This window comes from Pseudophryne corroboree, chromosome 3, assembly GCF_028390025.1.
Source record: "Pseudophryne corroboree isolate aPseCor3 chromosome 3, aPseCor3.hap2, whole genome shotgun sequence".
Classification (NCBI taxonomy): domain Eukaryota; kingdom Metazoa; phylum Chordata; class Amphibia; order Anura; family Myobatrachidae; genus Pseudophryne; species Pseudophryne corroboree.
In genome coordinates this window covers 232,611,499-232,639,338 of record NC_086446.1, presented here as the reverse complement: position 1 = coordinate 232,639,338, position 27,840 = coordinate 232,611,499, and the positions used below count along the sequence as shown (strand labels likewise).

The window sequence follows — 27,840 nt, the reverse complement described above, 5'->3', positions numbered from 1 at the left end:
TGAATTTGGTGGTGCAGAATTTTTTAAAAAACGACAGGGGCGTGCAAGAGATGCTGTCGGTGGCCAGAAGAATTGCGGGACACTTTCGGCGTACAGGCACCACGTACAGAAGACTGGAGCACCACCAAAAACGCCTGAACCTGCCCTGCCATCATCTGAAGCAAGAAGTGGTAACGAGGTGGAATTCAACCCTCTATATGCTTCAGAGGTTGGAGGAGCAGCAAAAGGCCATTCAAGCCTATACAATTGAGCACGATATAGGAGGTGGAATGTACCTGTCTCAAGCGCAGTGGAGAATGATTTCAACGTTGTGCAAGGTTCTGCAACCTTTTGAACTTGCCACACGTGAAGTCAGTTCAGACACTGCCAGCCTGAGTCAGGTCATTCCCCTCATCAGGCTTTTGCAGAAGAAGCTGGAGACATTGAAGGAGGAGCTAACACTGAGCGATTCCGCTAGGCATGTGGGACTTGTGGATGGAGCCCTTAATTCGCTTAACAAGGATTCACGGGTGGTCAATCTGTTGAAATCAGAGCACTACATTTTGGCCACCGTGCTCGATCCTAGATTTAAAACCTACCTTGGATCTCTCTTTCCGGCAGACACAAGTCTGCTGGGGTTCAAAGACCTGCTGGTGACAAAATTGTCAAGTCAAGCGGAACGCGACCTGTCCACATCTCCTCCTTCACATTCTCCCGCAACTGGGGGTGCGAGGAAAAGGCTCAGAATTCCGAGCCCACCCGCTGGCGGTGATGCAGGGCAGTCTGGTTCGACTGCTGATGCTGACATCTGGTCCGGACTGAAGGACCTGACAACGATTACGGACATGTCGTCTACTGTCACTGCATATGATTCTCTCACCATTGAAAGAATGGTGGAGGATTATATGAGTGACCGCATCCAAGTAGGCACGTCAGACAGTCCGTACTTATACTGGCAGGAAAAAGAGGCAATTTGGAGGCCCTTGCACAAACTGGCTTTATTCTACCTAAGTTGCCCTCCCACAAGTGTGTACTCCGAAAGAGTGTTGAGTGCCGCCGCTCACCTTGTCAGCAATCTGCGTACGAGGTTACTTCCAGAAAATGTGGAGAAGATGATGTTCATTAAAATGAATTATAATCAATTCCTCCGTGGAGACATTGACCAGCAGCAATTGCCTCCACAAAGTACACAGGGAGCTGAGATGGTGGATTCCAGTGGGGACGAATTGATAATCTGTGAGGAGCGGGATGTACACGGTGATATATCGGAGGATGATGATGAGGTGGACATCTTGCCTCTGTAGAGCCAGTTTGTGCAAGGAGAGATTAATTGCTTCTTTTTCGGTGGGGGTCCAAACCAACCCGTCATTTCAGTCACAGTCGTGTGGCAGACCCTGTCACTGAAATGATGGGTTGGTTAAAGTGTGCATGTCCTGTTTATACAACATAAGGGTGGGTGGGAGGGCCCAAGGACAATTCCATCTTGCACCTCTTTTTTCTTTCATTTTTATTTGCGTCATGTGCTGTTTGGGGAGGGTTTTTTGGAAGGGCCATCCTGCGTGACACTGCAGTGCCACTCCTAGATGGGCCAGGTGTTTGTGTCGGCCACTAGGGTCGCTTAGCTTAGTCATCCAGCGACCTCGGTGCAAATTTTAGGACTAAAAATAATATTGTGAGGTGTGAGGTATTCAGAATAGACTGAAAATGAGTGGAAATTATGGTTTTTGAGGTTAATAATACTTTGGGATCAAAATGACCCCCAAATTCTATGATTTAAGCTGTTTTTTAGGGTTTTTTGAAAAAAACACCCGAATCCAAAACACACCCGAATCCGACAAAAAAAATTTGGTGAGGTTTTGCCAAAACGCGGTCGAACCCAAAACACGGCCGCGGAACCTAACCCAAAACCAAAACACAAAACCCGAAAAATTTCAAGTGCACATCCCTAGTTTATAGTATAAAGAAAAAAAGACACCACAGGTATACAATGTAGATGGATGGATAGTATACTTATGGACGACGAGTGACGACACAGAGGTAGGTACAGCAGTGGCCTACCGTACTGCTATATACAGTATAATGGACCTGGTGGACACTGTTAGCAGACTGCGTTTATAGTATAAAAAAAAAAAGACACCACAGGAGTGTTTTTCAGGCAGACAAACTTATACTGGTGGTCACTGTCAGCAAAACTGTGCACTGTACTCCTGCTATAGCTGCTCCCCAGTCCCCACAATTAAGCAGTGTGAGCACTCAGCACAGATATATCATGCAGCACACTGAGCACAGATATGGTATGGAGCGTTTTTTTCAGGCAGAGAACGGATAAAAAACTGGTGGTCACTATTAGCAAAACTCTGCACTGTACTCCTCCTAACAGCTGCTCCCCAATCCTCCCCACAATAAGCTAAGCAATCAAATCAACTGTGTAACTATATAAACGGAGAGGACGCCAGCCACGTCCTCTCCCTATCAATCTCAATGCACGTGTGAAAATGGCGGCGACGCGTGGCTGCTTATATAGAATCTGAATCTCGCGAGAATCCGACAGCGGGATGATGACGTTCGGGCGCGCTCGGGTTAACCGAGCCATACGGGAGAATCCGAGTATGGCTCGGACCCGTCTAAAAAGGGTGAAGTTCGGTTTCTCGGAAACCGAACCCGCTCATCACTAATATATATGTATAATGTTTATACTATTATGAGCGGGCTTAAGCGCGCCGGGAAGGGGCGGAGCTTAGCCCTCACAAAGGAGTCAGCGCCAATTTCCTCCGGTCCCCGACAAGCCTTACTGTATAGTAGGAAGGTGGGGGGGCACAGTGTTTTTTTAATGCTATATGGTTGTCCTTTAGCATTATGTTGATAATGGTCGCACAATCCTTGTTGTAATACATCAATTCACTGTTTCCCGGTTTGTACCCACTATTGGTTGGTCGACCTATGTCGACAGGTGTGTGGGTTTTGTCACAAACTACTGTGGGGGTAACGGTCGGCTTCGCCGGCGCTTGGCGGTACTTGATTTGGAAAATTAAGTATTAGCAAATTGGTGATTGTGTGCTTAAAACAGTAAACACGATAGGCGAGAGACAGTTGTTTGTGGATGCCCTGTCGGCATCAACGGTATTTCCTGGGTAAAGATGTTATCAGGCGGTTATTGCCTGGTACCTGTGTGTGTGTGTGTGTGTGTGTGTGTGTGTGTGTGTGTGTGTGTGTGTGTATATATATATATATATATATATATATCTGTAGAGGTATATGTGGGGGGAGTGTTGTTATTATTATTTGCCCACTTAATATTCCTGGCTGGCGACATTTGCTAAGTTTCTGTCGACCATAACGTTCCTGGTAGATCCACATCGGGGGTATGTCAGTACATGGTCATACACATTCGCAACACATTACTGTCACTAGGAAACTGACAGGTCTGGACAATCCACTTGCGTATAGGTTATATCTATGTGTATATATGTAGATATAGGTTCTATATGCATGGTTATGATATATGTGTTTTATTGTGTAGTACATGAGGTATATCCATGAATGCTGAAATAATGGTATTCTTATCATGTGCTGGTCGCTCTGTTGATTAAGCTCTAGATTGGCCGTGACGAGTTGGTTTCGATCCTTTCAAGGAGTCCGAATATTATTCTCTTCACAACGCGGAGAGAAAATTATGACAGTCAACTCCTGGTCGACGCAGAGCCGGTTGCAAAGGATCATACACAGGCAGCTAAGTGAAATTTTATTTCTATACTTTGTCCTTGTTTGCACTGTATGCACTTGAGGGAGTGTTGTATTCGGGTAGGATCCTACCCAGTGTGGGTAGGCTTGCCTATGTTTATTCTGCCTTATAACATTACAGCAGGCTGCCACGTGACAGCAGGAGGTGTGACCGGAAAATGCGGAGGATGTCTCCGGGAGATGCTGGTGGGAGGTATACAGCTGTTTGGTGTGGCCTCTGTTCAGTCAATATTGGCGGATTCCACTGGTAAGTCTAACTTCGTGAGTTAGCCTCCTTCACAACGGTTGGTGACGCATTCTTTTGTGGGATGCAGTCGTTTTAACCGGTTCGATACCGTTCTTTTTTTCCTTTTCTGTGCAGACAGTGGAAGGTGAAAAGGTAAGCGTTCTGCAGCCTTGTTAGGTTCGCAGAAGTGGATGTCGTTTTCTGTTTTCACTACATCCACCACTTGTCGCTGAGTCTATCTGGCTGGTCTCCACTCCGGTGACCACTTGTCTACTAATTTTCCGTTAGTCCAGGAATAGACTAGGACCTGTGAGTTATTTATAGAAGCCAAAGGGGGACATTCTGAGTTACGGTTGTTTCCCCTTACTTTTTTTTCTAATAGATCTTGCCATTCCCCTCTGGAAGGGGAGGTAGTACGCGACGCCATACAGAGGTGCGTCAGGTTCAGGACATTGTCTGGTTGTCCCTGTATAAAGGTGCAAATCGTTGTTTCTCTCTGACTGTTCTTCGACACAGGGATTGGCTGTTGTTCCCAACGACGCAGATGTCAAAAGTGTGTTTCGGAGTAGTTACTGACCGGTTAAGGTTAGGTATTTTTCCTGTGGAAAGAGGTCTGAGGGTCCAGAGTTGGATCGGCTTTGAGGTGACACCTCATCAATATGTTCCGTTAATAAGACATATGGGTGCGGCCTAAGAGGCCTTTTTTCGGTCAGCAGGTCTAATACCAGAGTGGTTTTCATGGGACCAGTTGGAAATGTGGTCCGGGTCTCACCTGCGCATGCACCAGAATATAATCCAAACGGACAGGACATCGCTCCCGTGGTGTCTGCTCGGTTCTTTCCTTCTAGAGGAATGAAGGTTTGGGATCCAGGTTTAGATACTGGTGTCCGTGCATACAGATCTCCGAAGCTGGGGAGCAGTCCTTTGCAAGGGACGTATTTCCAGTGGATAAGGTCAAGTTGGGAAACTTGTTTGCTGTAAGCTTTCTTGAATTAAGAGCTATATCGCCGGACGTATTCTTCGTGTTCTGCCGTGTTAGTTCTGCCAGACGACTTGTCAGCAGTGGCGTAAGTAAGCCGCTATGGCGGAACAAGGAGCAAAGCGGCAATGGCAGAAGATGCACAGTTTGCAGTTGAGTGGGAAGTCTGGTAAACGCTATTTTAGCAGTCTTCGTTCCGGAGGTAAACGACGGAGAAATAGATTTCCTCTGCTGACGCGATATCCAGCCGGGAAAAATTCAGTCATCATCGAGAAGCTTTCCCAGACGTGACAAGTCTTTGAGGAGTGTCGCAATTGGACATGTGGGCGTCTTGCCTCAACGAGATGCCTCAAGGAGATTGTTTCAGGTCCAGGGACACTCAAGATATAGCAGTGGACATCCTCGTGTCTCCGTGGGTGTTTTTAGTCGGTCTATGTGACCTCTCATCTTTCACTTTTCTGACGGTGGTAAGCGTAAGATAATCGAAGATTCCGGGGATCCTCTTGAATCCGGTCTAGCCAGCGAGGGTTGGCTATCCAGTTTCATGGTTTCCTCATAGAAGATTACTGCCCTCTTCCTCTACGTGGGGTAATGTTACAACAAGATCAGGGCGTGTATCAGGACTTCCCGCGACTGCGTCTGACGCGGGGGCGGTTGAATGCCATATCCTAAGCCGAACGGGTGTTCCCAGTGAAGTCGTTTCCTCAATTCTTCAGGCTAGGAAAGAACTAATGGCAAAGCGTTACCACCGTAGTTGGAGTAATTGTGTGTCTCGGTGTGTATCCAGGAAGGCTCCTATCGAGGACTTTCAGCTAGGGCATGCTTATCCATACTTTACAAGCCGGTGGAGGCAAGCCTAATAATTTTCTTTACAGAATTTCTCTCTTGGAAAGTGGTCATGCTATTGGCTTTGACGCCCGCAAGGCGGGTGTCGGAAGTGGTGATTTTGTCTCACAAGAGCCTTGTTTGATTTTTCAGGTGGATGGAGAGGAATTGAGTACTCGGTTGGTAGTTTTACCAAGAGTGGTTTCTAGGTTTCACAGAAATCGGCCTATTTTGATGCCGGTGGTTACTTAGGCAATAGCTGATTCAAATTCCCTCGATCAAGCCAGGGATTTGGGTATGTAGGTCGTAAATTTGGTTCAGTTTGGAGAAACAGAGGCTCTGTTTGTCTGGTATGTTCCCAGCATGATTTGGGAGACTGCGGAGTCTGTTACACGCTGAATCTGTGATGCGGTTTGGCATGTTCGTTCTACGGTTGAATTACCGTCGCCGAAGTCGGTGGAGGTCCATTTTTTTGGGAAGATGGGTTTTTCTTGGGCGGATGCCCAAGGGCTCTCGGCGGTTCAACTTTGCCGAGCGGATTTTTGGTCGGAGTCGAGCGCTTTTGCCATGCTCTACAAGTTTGATACCCTGATTTTTGGGGACCTTATGTTTGCTCAGTCGGTGCTGCAGAGTCGTCCGCACTCTCCCGCCCGTTTTGGAGCTTTGGTATAAACCCCATGGTCCTTACGGAGTCCCCAGCATCCTCTAGGACGTATGAGAAAATAGGATTTTAGTACCTACCGGTAAATGCTTTTCTCTTAGTCCGTAGAGGATGCTGGGCGCCCGTCCCAGTGCGTACTGTGTCTGCAGTTATTACTTTTGGGTACACCCTGGTGGTGTGTCTTCTCTGTCTGGCGGTTGCTACCGTTGTTCATGACATGGCATGCGGGGTCTTATTTTTGCTTATGTGGACACACGGGTTGTGTTACATATTCTCTCAGCATATGGCTGTGTTTTGTTCGTGCCGTTGGCTGTTATTCTACTGAATGCCACGTTCTACGGTGTGTTTGAGGTGTGAGCTGGTATGACACTCACCGTGTTATAACAATAAATTCTTTCCTCGAAATGTCCATCTCTCCTGGGCACAGTTTTCTAACTGAGGTCTGGAGGAGGGGCATAGAGGGAGGAGCCAGTTCACACCCAGTTCAAGTCTTTATAGTGTGCCCAAGCTCCTGCGGATCCCTCTATACCCCATGGTCCTTACGGAGTCCCCAGCATCCTCTACGGACTAAGAGAAAAGGATTTACCGGTAGGTACTAAAATACTATTTTTTTTTTTAACAATAAAAACAGATTGGCCTGATCCATTATCTTGGTGACCCTGGTGGCTGGCACTAGTCTGTTACTTTGAGTTAATTGTATGCCGCGTAGGGAAGTATTGCAAGGCAGTGGCATTCTTTATCTTTTTTTCTCTGTAGCTTGTTTGGACCCCACTTCTGGCTGCCTACAGCATTGGACTCCAGGACTGTGATGATAGTGAAGTAGCTAATCTGTGTTTAGAGGGGATACGCTGTGCAATCAGGGTTTCCTGTATCTTTGGCATGCAGGTGAGTAACTCCAATGCTGGGTCAGTTCATGTATACATATGCATTTGTGGTTGTTGTATTGTTTAGGAACCATTTCTGTGTTCAGTTATTTAAAAAGGGTTATTTTAGTCCCATACAGTCAGAGACAATGGGTCTGATGCAAAGTTGTGCAGAGATCATACACATGTGCTCCTTCCTAGAGCAAAATGTGTGTATTCACCTGATAGCAGAGTTCTGTGCATCTTGCAGTACGCCAGTCCCCTAGTTGTACAACTGATTTGTTATTGGTCATAATTGCACACATACACCAGCCAATACTAGATGCAAAATACAAATATGAAAAACAAGTGTAGTTACGCTTCCACTCCAATTCTGTATAGCCGGATGCTGTGTTGAGCGCTCTTACTGAGCTCTGTCTACATGACAATACCCAGTTACAGCCCAGTTCTACATCTTCTGTCATCAGTCTTGATGCGGTTGAAATGCGTTTGACTCTATAGTACATTACTCATACTTACTCATTCTCTGTACTGGAGCATGGACGGTGCAACAATACAATATGCTGGTGTACGTCCAACTTCGCATTAGGCCCAGTATCATGTATTTGTTTTTGTTTTTTTTTCAATAAATGATCATGTATTTGTTTTATCCTCCGCCTGTGCATTTGTTCCTACCCAATAGTCATAACCGGTTTCTTTTTCCCTTGGAAGCTTGAGAAAGATGCGTACGTCCAGGCTCTCGCTCGCTTCTCTCTGCTGACCGCCAGCTCAAGTATCACGGAAATGAAGCAGAAGAACATTGACACTATCAAGACCCTGATCACTGTGGCTCACACTGACGGCAACTACCTCGGCAATTCCTGGCATGAGGTTTGTGCAGCAGCCCATTATTTGATGAATGCAGAGGGATATATTAATCATGCACTTTTTAATGAATTTAAATGAATCCCTTTCATTTTTTTACATTAATTTTAATTTTTCCATATTTTTTTGCAATCTATTTGGTTTGCTTTTATAATTTTTATTAGTTCATTAATATCTATCTGTCCGTATAATAGAGAGAGATCCAGTGGAGCTTTCTGCAAGTTTACACATGTTAACAGATCAAACTCCATTCACAGTGTGGACATTGGGAATGTCGATCTGCCCGGTGGTCTTTATATATGTGGTAGGTGGTTAGGTGTGGAATATATTGAGTCCTCATGTTGAGAGGTGTAATTCTGTCCTGTATCCTAGATTCTGAAGTGCATCAGCCAGTTGGAGCTTGCCCAGCTGATTGGGACAGGAGTTAAAACGCGCTACATCTCTGGAACTGGGCGGGAACGCGAAGGGCTTATGAAGAGTTACACATCTGGAGGAGAGGAGTTCATGGGGATCGGGCTGAGTGAGTTATTTCTTTCTATGCAATTTATGTAAAACTAAGATGACTTTCGGGTGTAATTTAAACAACCGTAAAGGTTACTCTATAAATCCAGTGGTGACTGCATTGACCTTTCTGCAGCTCTTTCATTTGCAAACTTGCTTTTTCATAGGCAATTTGGTTGGTGGTGGGGTTGACAAGAAACAGATGGCCAGTATTCAAGAATCTGTTGGAGAGACCAGCTCGCAGAGTGTGGTTGTTGCTGTAGATAGGTGAGAACACACAACGTCTTAAGGAATTGTATGTTATTGTTATACACCAAGTGCAAAAAGCCATACGGTATCTGCTAATCCACCCATACACTTGTGCATTAAAGGATAGCTCCATTGAAAAAATATTGCCATTCTTGCACAAACCCCCGCATCTCCACCTTCGTGCACTGTATTACATTTACCCTATGTGTTTGCTGAGTTAGTAACGTTTATGATATGGTACATTGTCCCCAGTGATCTGCTATGGCTGCAGCAAGCCAACAGTTAGACCTCTACTTCAGGTAATAGCCATGTAATAATTTTTTTCAGGATATTTACTGGATCAACACGGTTAGACGGAAATGCTATAGGTATGTACCTGCTTACTATTGATCTACTGTATATAATATAAGATGACTTGGGGTAGAATTCAATTGCGCTTAAAATACTCATGGTATCCAATTAAAAAAATGATGAAATGGGCGCAAAAACTCTACTGCGTGTGAACAAAAAAAAGGAAAGGGTACTCACCTGCCCGGTGGTCTCCGGGGGGGTATCCCCTCCATCTTCCCACTGGGGTGGTGGCTGCTGGCTTAAGGGCTACTGGGAGATGTAGTTCTCCCAGCAGCCAGCTCCGGGCCGGATCACACACACACGCGCACACTGATGCACATGCACACTCACACACACATACACTCATTACATACTTTCCCGCAGGGGGGAATTCAGTTGGGCGCAAGGTTTGACGAGTTGAAAATCCTTGAGTACCTTGCACCCAATTTTGAATTACCGTGGGTATGCGCACTTCCAGGTGGTCTCCCTCCATCTTTATACTGGGGTGGGGGCTGCTGCATGGTGTGGTCGCTTGCGAGAGGTAGTTCTCCCAGTCGCTGCCTCCGGGAGGGTTATACTAAGTGGGGGAGGGTGTTTGGATGGTCATACAAACACACATGCACACGCACAGACATTCACAGCTACTCATCGTTGCTGCAGAGGACTGGATCATAATACTGGAAGAGAAGACCGTGCTTCAGAAGGTGAGTAGCTAATTGGAAACTTAGTTGTTGAATTAGTCCTCAGGGGTGGGGGTGCCGCCTGAGTGCCAGAGCAAAGCCCTGGTGATGTTTCCTAAAATTAACCATTTTGGGAAAAATAAAATTGCTCTGGTATTGCATGAAAAATGACACCACAGGGTTTTTAAAATTTATTGCCCTGAATTGAATCTGCCTTAGTGTGTCCGGTTCATTCTCAAGTGTTTTGGTGGTAGACATCCCAGTTGTACAGAATTCTAACGAGGCTGGTTGAGTTGGTAGAACCTGACCCCCTCTGTCTTGTTGTACAGTTGACTTTGTCCGCTGGCTGTGTGCTGTCTCAATGGATGAACTGGCCTCACTCCATCAGCCACGGATGTTCAGCTTACAGAAAATAGTGGAGATTTCTTACTACAACATGAACCGCATCAGACTGCAGTGGTCAAGGATATGGCAAGTGATTGGAGACCATTTCAACAAGGTGCCCATTAATAGTTTCATGTCTCATACCATATTGTTGTAGAGATATTGGGCCTGATTCAATGGTGGATGCCCTGCCGATCTCTGGTGTAGTGGAGCGATTGTCTTTCCCCCCCCCATTGTTTCCTTGAGGTTATTATTACTGTTCTAAGTATGCTGAATAGAAAACGCCAACCCTATACTAATAAACCACAATAAGGCGTATATTCAATTTAGGTCGAAAACTGCCGTCTGTCGAAAAGACGGCAGTTTTCGACTTTTTTTGGTCGAATCCAGATTCGACATATTTAATATTTTGCCATTTTTTTTCGACAATTCGATAAATTCAACTTGTCGAAAATCACGTGGATCGGCGGAATAGCTGCCGATCCACGTGTTAATGTCGAAAACGAGACCAAATCCGACAGGTTTGTCGGACTGAGATGCGGACCTGGAGAAGGCGAGGGGCGGGGGGGGGGAGCTGGTGGGAGCCGGCGGGCATAATGGGAAGATCAGGGAGATCAGCGCTACAGTAGCGCTGCAGCTGGAGGTCACTCACCCGCCCGACCTCACGGCAGCTTCCACCCGGCTCCAGCACGCTGCTGGAGCCGGGTGGAAGCAGCCGTGAGGTCGGGCGGCTGAGTGACATCCTGCTGCAGCGCTGCTCCGTAGCGCTGATCTCCTCTGGCTGCCGCCGGCTGTCCCCCCACGGCTCGCCCCCCCTCTCCTCCTCTGGGTCCCATCTAAATTCGACTTGAAAAAGTTGAATTTTAGATGGGATTGAATAGGGGTTGTCGGATCCATTCTGACAAATACATGTCGCAATGGATCTGACTTTAATTGAATATACCCCTAAGGGATAAAAGTCTGAAGGTTGGAGTTTTTTTCCGTGGAGTAAATGGCTGCCATTAACTTCCAGAAGTCTCTTCTTAAATTGTAGTAACTTGCATGGAAAATTTCTACATTTGTAGTTGAATGTCTACATTTTCCAAGATTACTGATCTCCTAGTGCCCTCATGGCCTTCTATACATTGTAAAGAATAGTCATCCATATTTTGTGCAGGTTGGCTGCAATCCTAATGAAGACGTGGCTATTTTTGCTGTGGATTCCCTAAGACAGTTATCCATGAAGTTTCTGGAAAAAGATGAACTTGCTAATTTCCGCTTCCAAAAGGATTTCCTGCGTCCTTTTGAGCACATTATGAAGAAAAACAGGTGCGTGATTGAGACTGTCGATACGTCTCACATCTAGGTGTCATGTATCCAATGTCTACCCTCCTTTTATTTTACCAGATCCCCCACGATCCGGGACATGGTGATACGCTGCATTGCACAGATGGTTAACATGCAGGCAGGGAACATTCGCTCAGGATGGAAAAATATATTTGCTGTGTTTTACCAGGCGGCCTCTGACAGTAATAGGAATATTGTGGAACTAACCTTCCAAACTGCGAGCCACATTGTCAGTAAGTATATATATGTGTGTGTGTGTGTGTGTGTGTGTGTGTGTGTGTGTGTGTGTGTGTTGGAGCAGAATAAACACCTCATTAGGTAGCACAGAAGTATGTGTCTGACAGATTATTACCCCTCATATATAGGCACAATGTTAGTATATTCAGTGTGTGTGTGTTGGATGGGGATTACCCCACTGTATACAATACAGACACATTGTTATGGTGTAGGGAAGTCAGTGTGTTTTTGGATGGGGATTACCCCCACTGTATACAGACACATTGTTAGGGGGTAGGGAAGTAAGTGTGTGTTGGATGGGGATTACCCCACTGTATACAGTCACGTTGTGGGTCAGGAAGTAAGTGTGTGTGTTGGATGGGTATTACCCCACTGTATAAAGACACATTGTTAGGGTGTAGGGAAGTAAGTATTTTTTGGATGGGGTTTACCCCACTGAATACAGTCACATTGTTAGGGGATTGAGAAGTAACAGTGTATTGGATGGGGATTACCCCCACTGTATACAGACACATTGTTAGGGGTTAGGGAAGTAAGTGTGTGTTGGATGGTGATTACCCCCACTGTATACAGACACATTGTTAGGGTGTAGGGAAGTAAGTGTGTGTTGGATGGGGATTACCCCCACTGTATACAGACACATTGTTAGGGGTTAGGGAAGTAAGTGTGTGTTGGATGGGGATTACCCCCACTGTATACAGACACATTGTTAGGGGGTAGGGAAGTAAGTGTGTGTTGGATGGGGATTACGCCCACTGTATACAGACACATTGTTAGGGGTTAGGGAAGTAAGTGTGTGTTGGATGGGGATTACCCCCACTGTATACAGACACATTGTTAGGGGTTAGGGAAGTAAGTGTGTGTTGGATGGGGATTACCCCCACTGTATACAGACACATTGTTAGGGTGTAGGGAAGTAAGTGTGTGTTGGATGGGGATTACCCCCACTGTTTACAGACACATTGTTAGGGTGTAGGGAAGTAAGTGTGTGTTGGATGGGGATTACCCCCACTGTATACAGACACATTGTTAGGGTGTAGGGAAGTAAGTGTGTGTTGGATGGGGATTACCCCCACTGTATACAGACACATTGTTAGGGTGTAGGGAAGCAAGTGTGTGTTGGATGGGGATTACCCCCACTGTATACAGACACATTGTTAGGGGTTAGGGAAGTAAGTGTGTGTTGGATGGGGATTACCCCACTGTATACAGACACATTGTTAGTGGGTGTGTTGATAGAGAATGAACCCATAAATATCACCAGCTTGCTAGCGCATTCTAAAGTGTATGTTTGTCGACAGGGGATTAACCCTTGTACTGTATATGGCCACATTGTTAGTAAATTGAGGAGTGTGTGTTCATGGAATGTTAACCCTTGTATACAGTCATGTTACTATACACATTCAAGTGTGCTAGTGGGGGAGTGTCCTCCTGTATATGGCCATATTGTTTATTTGTATTGAAGAGTGTGTTTTGCAGAGATTGCCCCTTTATGGTCACGTTAATAAATAGAGAAATGTGCAGGTGGGAGGGGTTGTGCGTCCTGTATACAGCCATGTGCTACCCTCCTCCCTATGTGGGGGTTTTTAAGTCGCAGTCTGGGGCAGCAGGTGGTAACTGCATTAATGGGCTGAGTTGCAGGTACTCTAGCTCTAAAGAAGCGAAAAGTCTGGTTAATCCTCTGCATTAGTAATTTTTTCAGTATTATAGCTGAACCCTTTATTTCTTAAATATTTTTCATTAGTACTATGGTGGTGCTGCCTTTGACAACTATAAATTACATATATACAAAGGAAGTGTTGTCTTTGGTATAAATAAATCCTTTTAGTGTTATTTATTTAGTCTTGACACACAGTAGAACTGCTGTGTTATTTTTGCAACACCAAGGACAACTGCTGTCCTCTTCCTTTGTTTATAGAGCTGAGGATGCAGCAAGTACTTTTGTATTTCATATAATTCTTCCTATTCCTTTTTCTCTAATGTCCTAGGGGACACTGGGATGGTATTAGTACCATGGGGGTATAGATTGGGTCAATTGGAGCCTTGGCACTTTAAAAATCTTCAGTGTGTGCTGGATCCTCCCCTCTGTGCCCCTCTTACAGACTCCGTTTAGAAAAATGTGCCCAAGACGCCGGGTGCATTCTCTGGAGCTCCAGAGAGTTTTCTTCAAAACTTTATTTTAGTTTATTTTCAGGCAGCACTGGCTGGCACCAGTCTGCCTGCGTCGTGGGACTTAGGGGGGAGACTGAACCAACCTCTTACAGGGTTAATGGTCCGGATCCCCGCTGACAGGACAAAGCTCCTGAGGTGTTGTTTCGCATTACCCCCAGGGTGCGCGTGCACTCCAACTGCATGCCGCTGCCACCCCTAACAGAGCTGAAGACACTGGTGCGGTTGAGTACAGAAACACTGGTCCCGGTTAGCGGGTCCCTGGTTATTATGGTGGCATAAGGGTGCGGCAGGCAGGCTTGCGGTGCCCGCTGCATATCCACAGACTGGCGCTGGTGCAGTAAAGGCGTTGTAACCCCATTTTATATGCAAACATAATGAAAGCCAGTATAAATATCTTGCAGGGACCGCACGCCATTGAGGGGGTGGGGCTTCCCAGATTCGGGACCAGCGGCTCAGAAGGTGCATTTCCTGCTGCATCAGACTGCAGGCTGCATGCAGAGAAGCGCTGCTCCTCCAAGGACCTTCTGAAAACACATTGTACTGGTACCAAGGGGGTTGTAGAAAGGGAGGAGCAATATATATTGAAAGTGAAACTAGTGCTCTTATCTATGGCTCTAGTTTATGCCTGGCTAGACTTTGCTTTAGCTGTTGAGGCATAGTGTTCTGGTTCTATCCCTCTCTGTGTCACTCCATACAGGCTGTTTGGGGTTGTGTGTTATATCACTGTTACTGTGTTATTTTACTGCTAGTGTGTGTGTGTGTGTTCGTGTTCTGCTGTACAAAAAGGCTGTATGTCCCTCATGTAGCACAAAGTTTTCCCCTTCTCCAGGGGGATCTCTGCTGTGTACTCAGTGCACTCCCCCCTCTCAGGAAAGCAGCACACACAAACCAGCATGGCTGGATTCTTTTAAATGAATGATATCTAATATTCTGAATTGGCTACTGCCAGACAAGAAAGACAAATGCTTAAAAAATCTGTGGATGATTGTTTAGTTCATACTTCTGACCACAGACTGGCTTCTGTGCCCCTCCTGTTGGTTTCGCAGATACGCACACTCCCACAGGTGCTCCAATCTGACACTGACATGCCAGATTTGGAAGAGGGAGAAGTAGATGGGGATAAAGGTGACATTACTCTCTCTCAGGGTGTAGAAGCCCTAATATATTCTATTAGGGAAGTCCTCAATATCCCAGATAAGGAGGCGGAACCTGATGGTGTCGTTTTTTAATGTGAAGCCTAAATCTACTGCCACATTTCTTGTCTCAAAATAATTAAACACTCTTTTTAAGGAGACGTGGGTTAATCCTGACAAAAAGGTTCAAATTCCTAAGCGGTTGCTAACCTCTTTCCCCTTTCCTCCTGAGGATAGAAAAGTGTGGGAAAATCCCCCTATTGTGGATACTTCAGTCTCCAGGCTGTCACGAAAAATTGTACTGCCTGTACCTGGTGCTATCTCCCTGAAAGACCCTGCGGATCGTAAATTGAAACTGCTCAAATCCATTTACACTGCAGTGGGAGTAGCACAGAGACCCACCATTGCTTGTGGTTGGATCACAAGGGCCATGGTCAAATGGTCTGGTAATATAATTGAAGGGTTTAACACTGTCTCTCAGGATGACTCTGTTACAACATATCCAGGATGCTGCTAACTTCATGAGTGAGGCAGTCAAGGAGATAGGCCTCATTAATGCCCGCTCCACGGCTATGGCAGTATAAGCTCGCAATGCACTATGGCTGCGAAAATGGACAGCGGTTGCTGATTTCAAAAAAGGCGTTGAGAATCTTCCCTTCATGGTAGATGCCTTGTTTGGTGAAAAACTAAACAAGTGAATTTCGCAAGCAACGGCAGGTAAGTCCACCTATCTGCCGTCTGCAGCTCCTCCGGCTAGAAGACCTTACCCCGGCCCCTCTTTACACTCCTTTTGTGTGGCCAGGTTTCAAGGTAGGGCCAGGGGTGCCTCAAATGCAGCTAGCGGAGCACAAGGAAAATCTTGCAGACCAGCGGCCGCTGGATCCCTGTACCAGACATCTGGTTCTTCCTCTACTAAGCCCTCCGCGTGACGGTTGGCCCCAGCTGCAGGGGGACTAACAGGTGGGTGCTCGACTGCAATTTTTCGCTCTGGTTTGGGCAGAATCCTGCTGGGACCCTTGGGTAAGAGACCTAATATCCCGAGGTTACTGGTTGGAATTTCAAGCACTCCCTCCTCACAGATTTTTTAGGTCGGGCTTACCAGATTCACCTGTAGGAAGAGTTACCTTGCAGGACGCCATTCAAAAACTGCTACAAACGCAGGTTATTGTTCCAGTCCCTCCTCTGTTCCAAACCGGGATTTTATTCAAGCCTATTCGTGGTACCGAATCCAGGCGGTTCGGTACGGCAGATCTTGAACCTCAAATCTCTGAACCCATACCTACGTGTATTCAAGTTTTAAGAGCGGTGGTTTACAGCCTGGAGGAAGGGGAATTCCTGGTATCCCTGGATATCAAAGATGCATACTGTACCTACACATCCCGATATGGCTCCCTCATCAGGCTTATCTCAGGTTTGCAATGCAGGACCGCCACTTCCAGTTTTGGGCCTTGCCCTTTTGGCCTATCCATGGCGAGGGTGTTCACGAAAGTTATGGCAGAGATGATGCTGCAACTCCGCGTGATGGGAGTGAACATCGTCCCTTACTTGGACGATGATCTAATAAAAGCGGCGTCCAGAGAGCGACTGTTGCAAAGCATCAACCTGACTACGCGACTTCTTATGGACCACAGGTGGATCCTGAATCTACAGAAATCGCACATGGAACCGTTGCAAAGACTTCAGTTCCTGGGAATGATACTGGACACTGTGTCTCAGAAGGTTTTCCTCTCTATGGACAAAGCCTTGACAATTCAGACTATGGTCCGCTCTGTGCTCAAGCCCCGCAAGATTTCGGTGCACCTTTGCATCCGCCTTCTAGGAAAGATGGTGGCCTCCTACGAGACAATTCAGTACAGAAGGTTTCATGCCCGTCCATTTCAACTAGATCTGCTGGACAAATGGTCAGGATTGCATCTTCATAATAACCAGAGGATTTCCCTGTTATGGTAGTTGCAGATCTCTCAGCTGGTGGAAGGTCGACGGTTCGGAATCCAGTCTTGGATTCTAATGACAAGCCTCTGCAGGTGGGGTGCTGTGACCCAAGGGGCTCAGTTCCAAGGAAGGTGGTCGTGTCAGGAATCCTCCCTTTTAATAAACATTCTGGAACTCGGGGCGATTTACAATGCCCTTCTACAGGCCTCCTCTCTCCTCCAACATCAGGCCATACAGGTCCAGTCGGACAACGCCACGGCGGTGGCGTACATAAATCGACAGGGAGGAACAAAAAGCAGGGCCGCAATGCGAGAGGTGTCTAGGATACTCCTCTGGGTGGAAAACAATGCATGGACCATGTCGGCCGTATTCATTCCGGGAGTGGACAACTGGGAAGCGGATTTTCTCAGCAGACACAATCTACATCCAGGGGAATGGGGCCTTCACCCTCAGGTGTTTCAACAGCTGGTTCATCGGTGGGGTTGCGCGCTGATACACATGATGGCTTCTCGGCTCAACAAGAAGCTCCGTCGCTACTGTTCCAGGACGAGGGATCCGCAGGCTGCAGCGGTGGACGCTCTGACGGCACCATGGACTCACCAGTTCATATATCTCTTCCCTCCAATTCCTCTCATTCCCAAAGTACTAAAAAGACTCAAAAGGTAATAATGCTTTCAAGCATTTCGGATTGCCCAGGATTGGCCTCGTCAAGCCTTGTATGCGGACCTCCTAACCTTGTCCCTTGACGAGCCTTGGCCTCTGCCGTTTCGAAAACATCTTCTCCAGCAAGGACCATTCATCTATCCAGACTTATTGCGGCTACGTTTAATGGCATGTAAATTGAGAGGGAGATTCTAGCCAGAAAAGGACTTCCCTCCAGGGTGGTCTCGACAATGGTCCAGGCCCGCAAGGTGGTCATGTCGAAGCATTACCACAGAATCTGGAAGAAATATGTTTCTTGGTGTGAGGGTAGAAAATATTCTACTGGGGAATTTCAACTTGGCCGTTTCCTGCTATTCTTACTGGCAGGCGTAGATATGGGCCTACGGTTAGGCTCCATCAAAGTTCAGATATCGGCCTTGTCCATATTCTTCCAGAAACAGTTGGCTGTGATTCCGGAGGTACAGACATTCTTGAAAGGTGTCCTTCGCATTCAGCCACCCTTTGGTACTAATACCATCCCAGTATCCCCTAGGACGTTAGAGAAAACAGGAATTTAGTACCAACCGGTAATTACTTTTCCCGTGGTCCGTAGGGGATACTGGGTGCCCGCCTCAGTGCTTCGTGGTTTTCCTGCATACTTGTCTGTTTCTTGGTTGGGTCTGCTGTTGCTGTTCCTGATCTGGTTAGCGTTGGTATCTTTTGTTACTCTTGTGTGTTGGTTCGTTGACTCACCACTGTTCTTATCTATTTTCCTTCTCTCAAAGTATGTCCGTCTCCCAGGGCACAGTTTTCCTAGACTGAGTCTGTAGGAGGGGCATAGAGGGGAGGAGCCAGCACGCACTGAAGATTTTTAAAGTGCCAAGGCTCCAATGGACTCAATCTATACCCCCATGGTACTAAAACCATCCCAGTATCCCCTAGGACGTTAAAGAAAAAGAAATTACCGGTAGGTATCAAATTCCTATTTTTATTTATTCTGAACTTGTAATAAGTCTCTCTCTTTCCCCAGCAAATGTTTTTCAGCATCACTTCCCATCAGCCATTGACTCTTTCCAGGATGCAGTAAAATGTCTGTCCGAGTTTGCTTGTAATGCTGCCTTTCCAGACACCAGCATGGAGGCCATCCGACTAATCCGTTACTGTGCAAAGTACGCATCTGAGAAGCCACAGGTGGGTAATGCTGTATACTGCTTGGATTGTGGTTTAGGAGATGTTCTTGTGGTGCAAAGTTAGGAAACACCCTGAGAAATGAAGAAAAGAAGGTCTTGATATAGAAAACCTGTAAGTTATATTCTTTGCTGATTTGTTTGTTTTACAAGTTTCTCAGCAAGATGGGACAATGCTGTAATGCTGGCCGATAATGAGCTGAGTTAAAATGATCAATGGAAAATGGAACACCAGATGTTATGAAGGCCATACATCTGGCAAGTACTGTTTCTGGGCGTTTTGCCAATGACTGGGTCGGGGGATCGTGGGAATGAAACATGTTGGAATTTCTTGATTTGCCAATTCTGACCAAAAACATAATCTCGATTGGCGAGTTGGGGATGTTTAACATGCAGTTTTTTTGCCGATAACACGACGGATTGCTGATCATCAGGTCACCAGAGTCACCAGAATCTTCGAAGATGTATTATCTGCATTTGCCTTTGAAATTGTTGGTAGTTTGGGAGCCACGTGGAAGAGGGATTTAGGGCTTTATACAGCGTAAGTTCGTGAAGCCAGGAGGCTCAATAGGTCTTACTATCTATTGCGGAACTGTCTCACAAAGAAACGGGTTTCTTTGAGTTTTCTTTCTCTTACGTCCTAGAGGATGCTGGGGACTCCGTAAGGACCATGGGGTATAGACGGGCTCCGCAGGAGACATGGGAACTACAAAGAACTTTAGATGGGTGTGCACTGGCTCCTCCCTCTATGCCCCTCCTCCAGACCTCAGTTAGATCCTGTGCCCAGAGGAGACTGGGTGCATTACAGGGGAGCTCTCCTGAGTTTCTCTGATAAAGACTTTTGTTAGGTTTTTTATTTTCAGGGAGCACTGCTGGCAACAGACTCCCTGCATCGTGGGACTGAGGGTAGAGAAGCAGACTTACTTAAATGATAGGCTCTGCTTCTTAGGCTACTGGACACCATTAGCTCCAGAGGGTCGGAACGCAGGTCACACCCTCGCCGTTCGTCCCGGAGCCGCGCCGCCGTCCTCCTCACAGAGCCGGAAGATAGAAGCCGGGTGAGTATAAGAAGAAAGAAGACTTCAAAGGCGGCTGAAGACTTCAGATCTTCTCTGAGGTAACACGCAGCGGTAACGCTGCGCGCCATTGCTCCCACACGCACACACACACACACAGCGGGCACTGAAGGGTGCAGGGCGCAGGGGGGGGGGGGGTGCCCTGGGCAGCAATATTAAACCTCTTGGGACTGGCTAAAGTATATAGATATACTGCGGAGGCAGTATATTAAATAATCCCCCGCCAGTATTGTAAATTTGAGCGGGACCGAAGCCTGCTGCTGAGGGGGCGGGGCTTGATCCTCCAGCACTAACCAGCGCCATTTTCTCCACAGCACACTGCAGAGAAGCTGGCTCCCCGGACTCTCCCCTGCTGAACACGGTGACAGAGGGCAAAAAAGAGGGGGGGGCACATTTATTTGGCGCAGTGAGTGTATATACATATATTTGTATAAAAACGCTGTTTAAATGGAAATTCTGTTTCCAGAGTCAGGTGGCGCTGGGTGTGTGCTGGCATACTCTCTCTCTGTCTCTCCAAAGGGCCTTATTGGGGAATTGTCTCCATATAAATATATTCCTGAGTGTGTGGGGGTGTCAGTACGTGTGTGTCGGCATGTCTGAAGCGGAAGGCTCATCTAAGGAGGAGGTGGAGCAAATGATTGTGGTGTCGCCGTCTGCAACGCCGACACCGGATTGGATGGACATGTGGAATGTTTTAAATGCAAATGTGTCTTTATTACATAAGAGATTGGACAAAGCAGAGTCCAGGGATAGAACAGGGAGTCAATCCATGGCTTTGACTGTGTCACAGGGCCCTTCAGGGTCTCCGAAACGTCCCCTGTCCCAAGTAGCAGACACTGATACCGACACGGATTCTGACTCCAGTGTCGACTACGATGATGCGAGGTTACACCCAAGGGTGGCCAAACGTATTCATTACATGATTATTGCAATAAAGGATGTTTTACATATCACAGATGACCCCTCTGTCCCTGACATGAGGGTACACATGTTTAAGGAAAAGAAACCTGATGTAACCTTTCCCCCATCTCATGAGCTGAACGCGTTATTTGAAAAGGCTTGGGAAACTCCAGACAAGAAACTGCAGATTCCCAAAAGAATTCTTATGGCGTATCCTTTCCCTGCGCAGGACAGGTTACGGTGGGAATCCTCGCCCAGAGTGGACAAGGCGTTAACGCGCTTGTCAAAAAAGGTGGCGCTGCCGTCTCCAGACACAGCAGCCCTCAAGGATTCTGCTGATCGCAGACAGGAACCTACCTTAAAATAAATTTATACACATACGGGTGCTTTGCTCAGACCGGCAATAGCATTGGCTTGGGTTTGTAGTGCGGTAGCAGCTTGGACAGATACCTTGTCAGCTGACATTGATACCCTAGATAGGGATACCATTTTATTGACCTTAGGTCATATTAAAGACGCAGTCTTATATATGAGAGAAGCTCAGAGAGACGGGCTACTAGGTTCAAGAGCCAACGCCATGGCGATTTCTGTTAGGCGAGCCCTGTGGACCCGCCAATGGACGGGTGATGCCGACTCAAAGAAGCATATGGAAGTTTTACCTTACAAAGGTGAGGATTTATTTGGGGAAGGTCTCGCAGACCTGGATTCCACAGCTACCGCGGGTAAATCTACTTTCTCTGACGTCCTAGTGGATGCTGGGAACTCCGTAAGGACCATGGGGAATAGACGGGCTCCGCAGGAGACTGGGCACTCTAAAAGAAAGATTAGGTACTATCTGGTGTGCACTGGCTCCTCCCTCTATGCCCCTCCTCCAGACCTCAGTTAGAATCTGTGCCCGGCCAGAGCTGGATGCACCTAGTGGGCTCTCCTGAGCTTGCTAGAAAAGAAAGTATTTGTTAGGTTTTTTTATTTTCAGTGAGATCTGCTGGCAACAGACTCACTGCTACGTGGGACTGAGGGGAGAGAAGCAAACCTACCTGCTTGCAGCTAGCTTGTGCTTCTTAGGCTACTGGACACCATTAGCTCCAGAGGGTTCGAACACAGGGCCTGACCTCGATCGTCCGTTCCCGGAGCCGCGCCGCCGTCCCCCTTGCAGAGCCAGAAGACAGAAGAAGAACGATGAAATCAGCGGCAGAAGACTCCTGTCTTCATTAAGGTAGCGCACAGCACTGCAGCTGTGCGCCATTGCTCCCACAGCACACCACACACTCCGGTCACTGTAGGGTGCAGGGCGCTGGGGGGGGGGGGGGCGCCCTGGGCAGCAATTATATTACCTTTTGGCATAAAATACACATAATACAGTCAGTTAACTGTATATGTGTAAAAAACCCCACCATTAAGTTACAGAAAACGCGGGACAGAAGCCCTTCTTCCTCAGCACGCCAGCGCCATTTTCCCTTCACAGCTCCGCTGGAAGCAAGCTCCCCAGGCTCTCCCCTGCAGTATCCAGGTACAAGACGGGTTAAAAAGAGAGGGGGGGCACATAAATTTAGGCGCAAATCGATACAAACAAGCAGCTATTGAGAAAATCACTTATTAGCAGTGTAAATCCCTGTGTTATATAGCGCTGTGGTGTGTGCTGGCATACTCTCTCTCTGTCTCCCCAAAGGACTTTGTGGGGTCCTGTCCTCAGTCTGAGCATTCCCTGTGTGTGTGCGGTGTGTCGGTACGGCTGTGTCGACATGTTTGATGAGGAGGGTTACGTGGAGGCGAGCAGGGGCAGATACATGTGGTGTCGCCCCCGACGGGGCCGACACCTGATTGGATGGATATGTGGAAGGTCTTTACCGACAGTGTCAACTCCTTACATAAAAGGTTCGATGACGCAGCAGCCTTGGGACAGCCAGGGTCTCAGCCCGCGCCTGCCCAGGCGACTCAGAAGCCGTCAGGGGCTCATAAACGCCCGCTAGCTCTGATGGTAGACACAGATGTCGACACGGAGTCTGACTCCAGTGTAGATGAGGATGAGACAAATGTACAGTCTACAAAAGCCATCCGATGCATGATTACTGCAATGAAAGATGTATTGCACATTTCTGATATTAACCCGGTTACCACCAAAAGGGGTATTATGTTTGGGGAGAAAAAGCAGCCAGTGACTTTTCCCCCATCTGATGAATGAAATGATTTGTGTGAAGAAGCGTGGAGTTCCCCTGATAAGAAACTAGTGATTTCTAAGCGGTTACTGATGGCGTACCCTTTCCCGCCAACGGATAGGTTACGTTGGGAAACATCCCCTAGGGTGGACAAGGCGCTAATACGCTTATCTAAAAGGGTGGCACTGCCGTCTCAGGATACGGCCGCCCTAAAGGATCCTGCGGATAGAAAGCAGGAAGCTATCCTGAAGTCTGTGTATACACACTCTGGTACACTGCTGAGACCTGCTATTGCTTCAGCCTGGATGTGTAGTGCTGCAGCAGCATGGACTGATACCCTGTCAGACAACATTGATTCCCTCGACAGGGATACTATTTTGCTAACCATCAAACATATAAAAGACGTCGTCTTATATATGCGGGATGCACAGAGGGACATTTGCCTGCTGGCATCTAGAATTAATGCAATGTCCATTTCTGCCAGGAGAGTATTATGGACTCGGCAGTGGACAGGTGATGCTGATTCTAAAAAACACATGGAGGTTTTGCCTTATAAGGGTGAGGAATTATTTGGGGACGGTCTCTCGGACCTCGTATCCACAGCAACTGCTGGGAAGTCGACTTTTTTACCTCAGGTTCCCTCACAGCCTAAGAAAGCACCGTATTATCAAATGCAGTCCTTTCGGCCTCAGAAAGGCAAGCGGGTCAGAGGAGCATCCTTTCTGGCCAGAGGCAAGGGTAGAGGAAGGAAGCTGCACCAGGCAGCCAGTTCCCAGGAACAAAAATCCTCCCCTGCTTCCACTAAGTCCACCGCATGACGTTGGGGCTCCACAGGCGGAGCCAGGTGCGGTGGGGGCGCGTCTCCGAAACTACAGCAACCAGTGGGTTCGCTCACAAGTGGATCTCTGGGCTGTACAAATTGTATCTCAGGGATACAAGCTGGAGTTCGAGGCGACTCCCCCTCGCCGTTACCTCAAATCAGCCTTGCCAGCTGCTCCCAGGGAAAGGGAGGTAGTACTGGCGGCAATTCACAAGCTGTACCTCCAGCTGGTGATAATCAAGGTCCCCCTCCTTCAACAGGGCAGGGGTTACTATTCCACAATGTTTGTGGTACCGAAACCGGACGGTTCGGTGAGACCCATCCTGAATTTAAAATCCTTGAAAGAAGTTCAAGTTCAAAATGGAATCGTTCAGGGCGGGCGGTTATTGCAAGCCTGGAAGAGGGGGATTTTATGGTGTCGCTGGACATCAAGGATGCTTACTTGCATGTCCCCATTTACCCACCTCACCAGGAGTACCTCAGGTTTGTGGTACAGAACTGTCATTACCAATTCCAGACGTTGCCGTTTGGTCTCTCCACGGCTCCGAGAATTTACCAAGGTAATGGCCGAAATGATGATACTCCTTCGAAGAAAGGGAGTTATAATTATCCCGTACTTGGACGATCTCCTCATAAAGCGCGAGGTCCAAAGAGCAGTTGTTGGTCAGCACGGCACTCTCTCAGGAAGTGTTGCAACAGCACGGCTGGATTCTGGATATCCCAAAGTCGCAGCTGATTCCTACGACGCGTCTGCTTTTCCTGGGAATGATTCTGGACACAGAACAGAAGAAGGTGTTTCTCCCTGAGGAGAAGGCCCAGGAATTGTCATCTCTGGTCAGGGACCTCCTGAAACCAAAACAGGTGTCGGTGCATCACTGCACGCGAGTCCTGGGAAAGATGGTGGCTTCTTACGAAGCAATTCCCTTCGGCAGGTTCCATGCAAGGATCTTTCAGTGGGATCTGTTGGACAAATGGTCCGGATCGCATCTTCAGATGCATCGGTTGATCACCCTGTCCCCAAGGGCCAGGGTGTCTCTGCTGTGGTGGCTGCAGAGTGCTCATCTTCTCGAGGGACGCAGGTTCGGCATACAGGACTGGGTCCTGGTGGCCACGGATGCAAGCCTCCGAGGATGGGGGGCAGTCACTCAGGGAAGAAACTTCCAAGGGCAGTGGTCAAGTCTGGAGACTTCTCTACACATAAATATATTGGAACTAAGGGCCATCTACAACGCCCTGAGTCAAGCAGAGCCCCTGCTTCAAAACCAATCAGTACTGATTCAGTCAGACAACATCACGGCGGTCACCCATGTAAACCGCCAGGGCGGCACAAGAAGCAGGATGGCAATGGCAGAAGCCACAAGGATTCTTCGATGGGCGGAAAATCACGTGCTAGCACTGTCAGCAGTGTTCATTCCGGGAGTGGACAACTGGGAAGCAGACTTCCTCAGCAGGCACGACCTCCACCCGGGAGAGTGGGGACTTCATCAAGAAGTCTTCACACAGATTGTAAATCATTGGGAACTGCCACAGGTGGACATGATGGCGTCCCGCCTCAACAAAAAGCTAAAAAAATATTGCGCCAGGTCACGGGACCCTCAGGCGATAGCTGTGGACGCACTAGTGACACCGTGGGTGTACCAGTCGGTTTATGTGTTCCCTCCTCTTCCTCTCATTCCCAAGGTACTGAGGATAGTAAGAAAGAGAGGAATAAGAACTATACTCATCCTTCCGAATTGGCCAAGAAGAACTTGGTACCCAGAACTACAAGAAATGATCTCAGAGGACCCATGGCCTCTGCCTCTCAGACAGGACCTGTTACAGCAGGGGCCCTGTCTGTTCCAAGACTTACCGCGGCTGCGTTTGACGGCATGGCGGTTGAACGCCGGATCCTAACGGAAAAGGGCATTCTGGATGAAGTGATTTCTACGCTGATAAAAGCTAGGAAGGATGTGACAGCAAAGCATTATCACCGCATATGGCGGAAATATGTTGCTTGGTGTGAGGCCAGGAAGGCCCCAACAGAGGAATTCCAGCTGGGTCGATTTCTGCACTTCCTACAGTCAGGGGTGACTATTGGCCTAAAATTGGGGTCCATAAAGGTCCAGATTTCGGCCCTATCTATTTTCTTTCAAAAAGAACTGGCTTCACTACCTGACGTTCAGACGTTTGTTAAGGGAGTGCTGCATATTCAGCCCCCTTTTGTGCCTCCAGTGGCACCTTGGGATCTTAACGTTGTGTTGGATTTCCTGAAATCACACTGGTTTGAGCCACTTAAGACCGTGGAGCTAAAGTATCTCACATGGAAGGTGCTCATGCTGTTGGCCTTAGCTTCAGCTAGGCGTGTGTCAGAATTGGCGGCTTTGTCATGTAAAAGCCCATATCTGATCTTTCATATGGACAGGGCAGAGTTGAGGACTCATCCCCAATTTCTCCCTAATGTGGTATCAGCGTTTCATTTGAACCAGCCTATTGTGGTGCCTGCGGCTACTCGGGACTTGGAGGACTCCAGGTTACTTGATGTAGTCAGGGCTTTGAAAATCTATGTAGCCAGGACGGCTGGAGTCAGGAAAACTGACTCGCTGTTTATCCTGCATGCACCCAACAAACTGGGTGCTCCGGCTTCAAAGCAAACTATTGCGCGCTGGATCTGTAACACGATTCAGCAAGCTCATTCTGTGGCAGGGTTACCGCATCCTATATCAGTAAAAGCCCATTCCACAAGGAAGGTGGGCTCTTCTTGGGCGGCTGCCCGAGAGGTCTCGGCTTTACAGCTTTGCCGAGCTGCTACTTGGTCGGGTTCAAACACATTTGCTAAGTTCTACAAGTTTGATACCCTGGCTGAGGAGGACCTTGCCTTTGCTCATTCGGTGCTGCAGAGTCATCTGCACTCTCCCGCCCGTTTGGGAGCTTTGGTAAAATCCCCATGGTCCTTACGGAGTTCCCAGCATCCACTAGGACGTCAGAAAAAATAAGAATTTACTCACCGGTAATTCTATTTCTCGTAGTCCGTAGTGGATGCTGGGCGCCCGTCCCAAGTGCGGACTTTCTGCAATACATGTATATAGTTATTGCTTAACTAAAGGGTTATTGTTATGAGCCATCTGTTACTGAGGCTCAGTTGTTGTTCATACTGTTAACTGGGTATGGTTATCACAAGTTGTACAGTGTGATTGGTGTGGCTGGTATGAGTCTTACCCTGGATTCCAAATCCTTTCCTTGTTGTGTCAGCTCTTCCGGGCACAGTTTCCTTAACGGAGGTCTGGAGGAGGGGCATAGAGGGAGGAGCCAGTGCACACCAGATAGTACCTAATCTTTCTTTTAGAGTGCCCAGTCTCCTGTGGAGCCCGTCTATTCCCCATGGTCCTTACGGAGTTCCCAGCATCCACTACGGACTACGAGAAATAGAATTACCGGTGAGTAAATTCTTATTTTTTTACCTTATGTTTCCCCACAGCAAAAGAAAACGCCGCAATATCAGATGCAGTCCTTTCGGTCGCATAAGACCAGAAGAGGTCGGGGCTCTTCCTTCCACACCAGAGGTAAGGGTAGAGGGAAAAAACTGCCGGCTACGGCTAGTTCCCAGGAGCAGAAGTCCTCCCCGGCTTCTACTAAATCCACCGCATAACGCTGGGGCTCCACTGAGGGAGTCTGCGCCGGTGGGGGCACGTCTTCGACTCTTCAGCCACGTCTGGGTTCAGTCAGACGTGGATCCTTGGGCAATGGAAATTGTATCCCAGGGTTACAAGCTGGAATTCGAAGACGTGCCTCCTCGCCGTTTTTTCAAATCGGCTTTACCAGCTTCTTCCCCAGAAAGGGAGATAGTTTTAGCTGCAATTCAAAAACTGTGTCAACAACAAGTGGTTGTCGAGGTTCCCCTGGTTCAACAGGGAAAAGGGTACTATTCAACCCTATTTGTGGTCCCGAAACCGGATGGCTCGGTCAGACCCATTCTAAATTTAAAATCCCTAAACCTGTAC

At 47.7% G+C, this 27,840-nt stretch overlaps 1 protein-coding gene across 2 annotated transcripts in view; it reads left to right on the top strand.

Annotated features, from left to right (window-relative positions):
* The window catches only part of ARFGEF2 (ADP ribosylation factor guanine nucleotide exchange factor 2), a 125,853-nt gene that overhangs the window by 60,888 nt on the left and 37,125 nt on the right, over positions 1–27,840 (top strand). For both annotated transcript variants that reach the window (XM_063958894.1, XM_063958893.1), the window contains 9 exons: positions 7,168–7,296; positions 7,986–8,144; positions 8,511–8,658; positions 8,807–8,906; positions 9,216–9,256; positions 10,228–10,397; positions 11,439–11,590; positions 11,669–11,841; positions 18,755–18,915. In XM_063958894.1, coding sequence (XP_063814964.1) covers positions 7,168–7,296; positions 7,986–8,144; positions 8,511–8,658; positions 8,807–8,906; positions 9,216–9,256; positions 10,228–10,397; positions 11,439–11,590; positions 11,669–11,841; positions 18,755–18,915 — 1,233 coding nt within the window. The remainder of the gene's footprint in view (positions 1–7,167; positions 7,297–7,985; positions 8,145–8,510; positions 8,659–8,806; positions 8,907–9,215; positions 9,257–10,227; positions 10,398–11,438; positions 11,591–11,668; positions 11,842–18,754; positions 18,916–27,840) is intronic.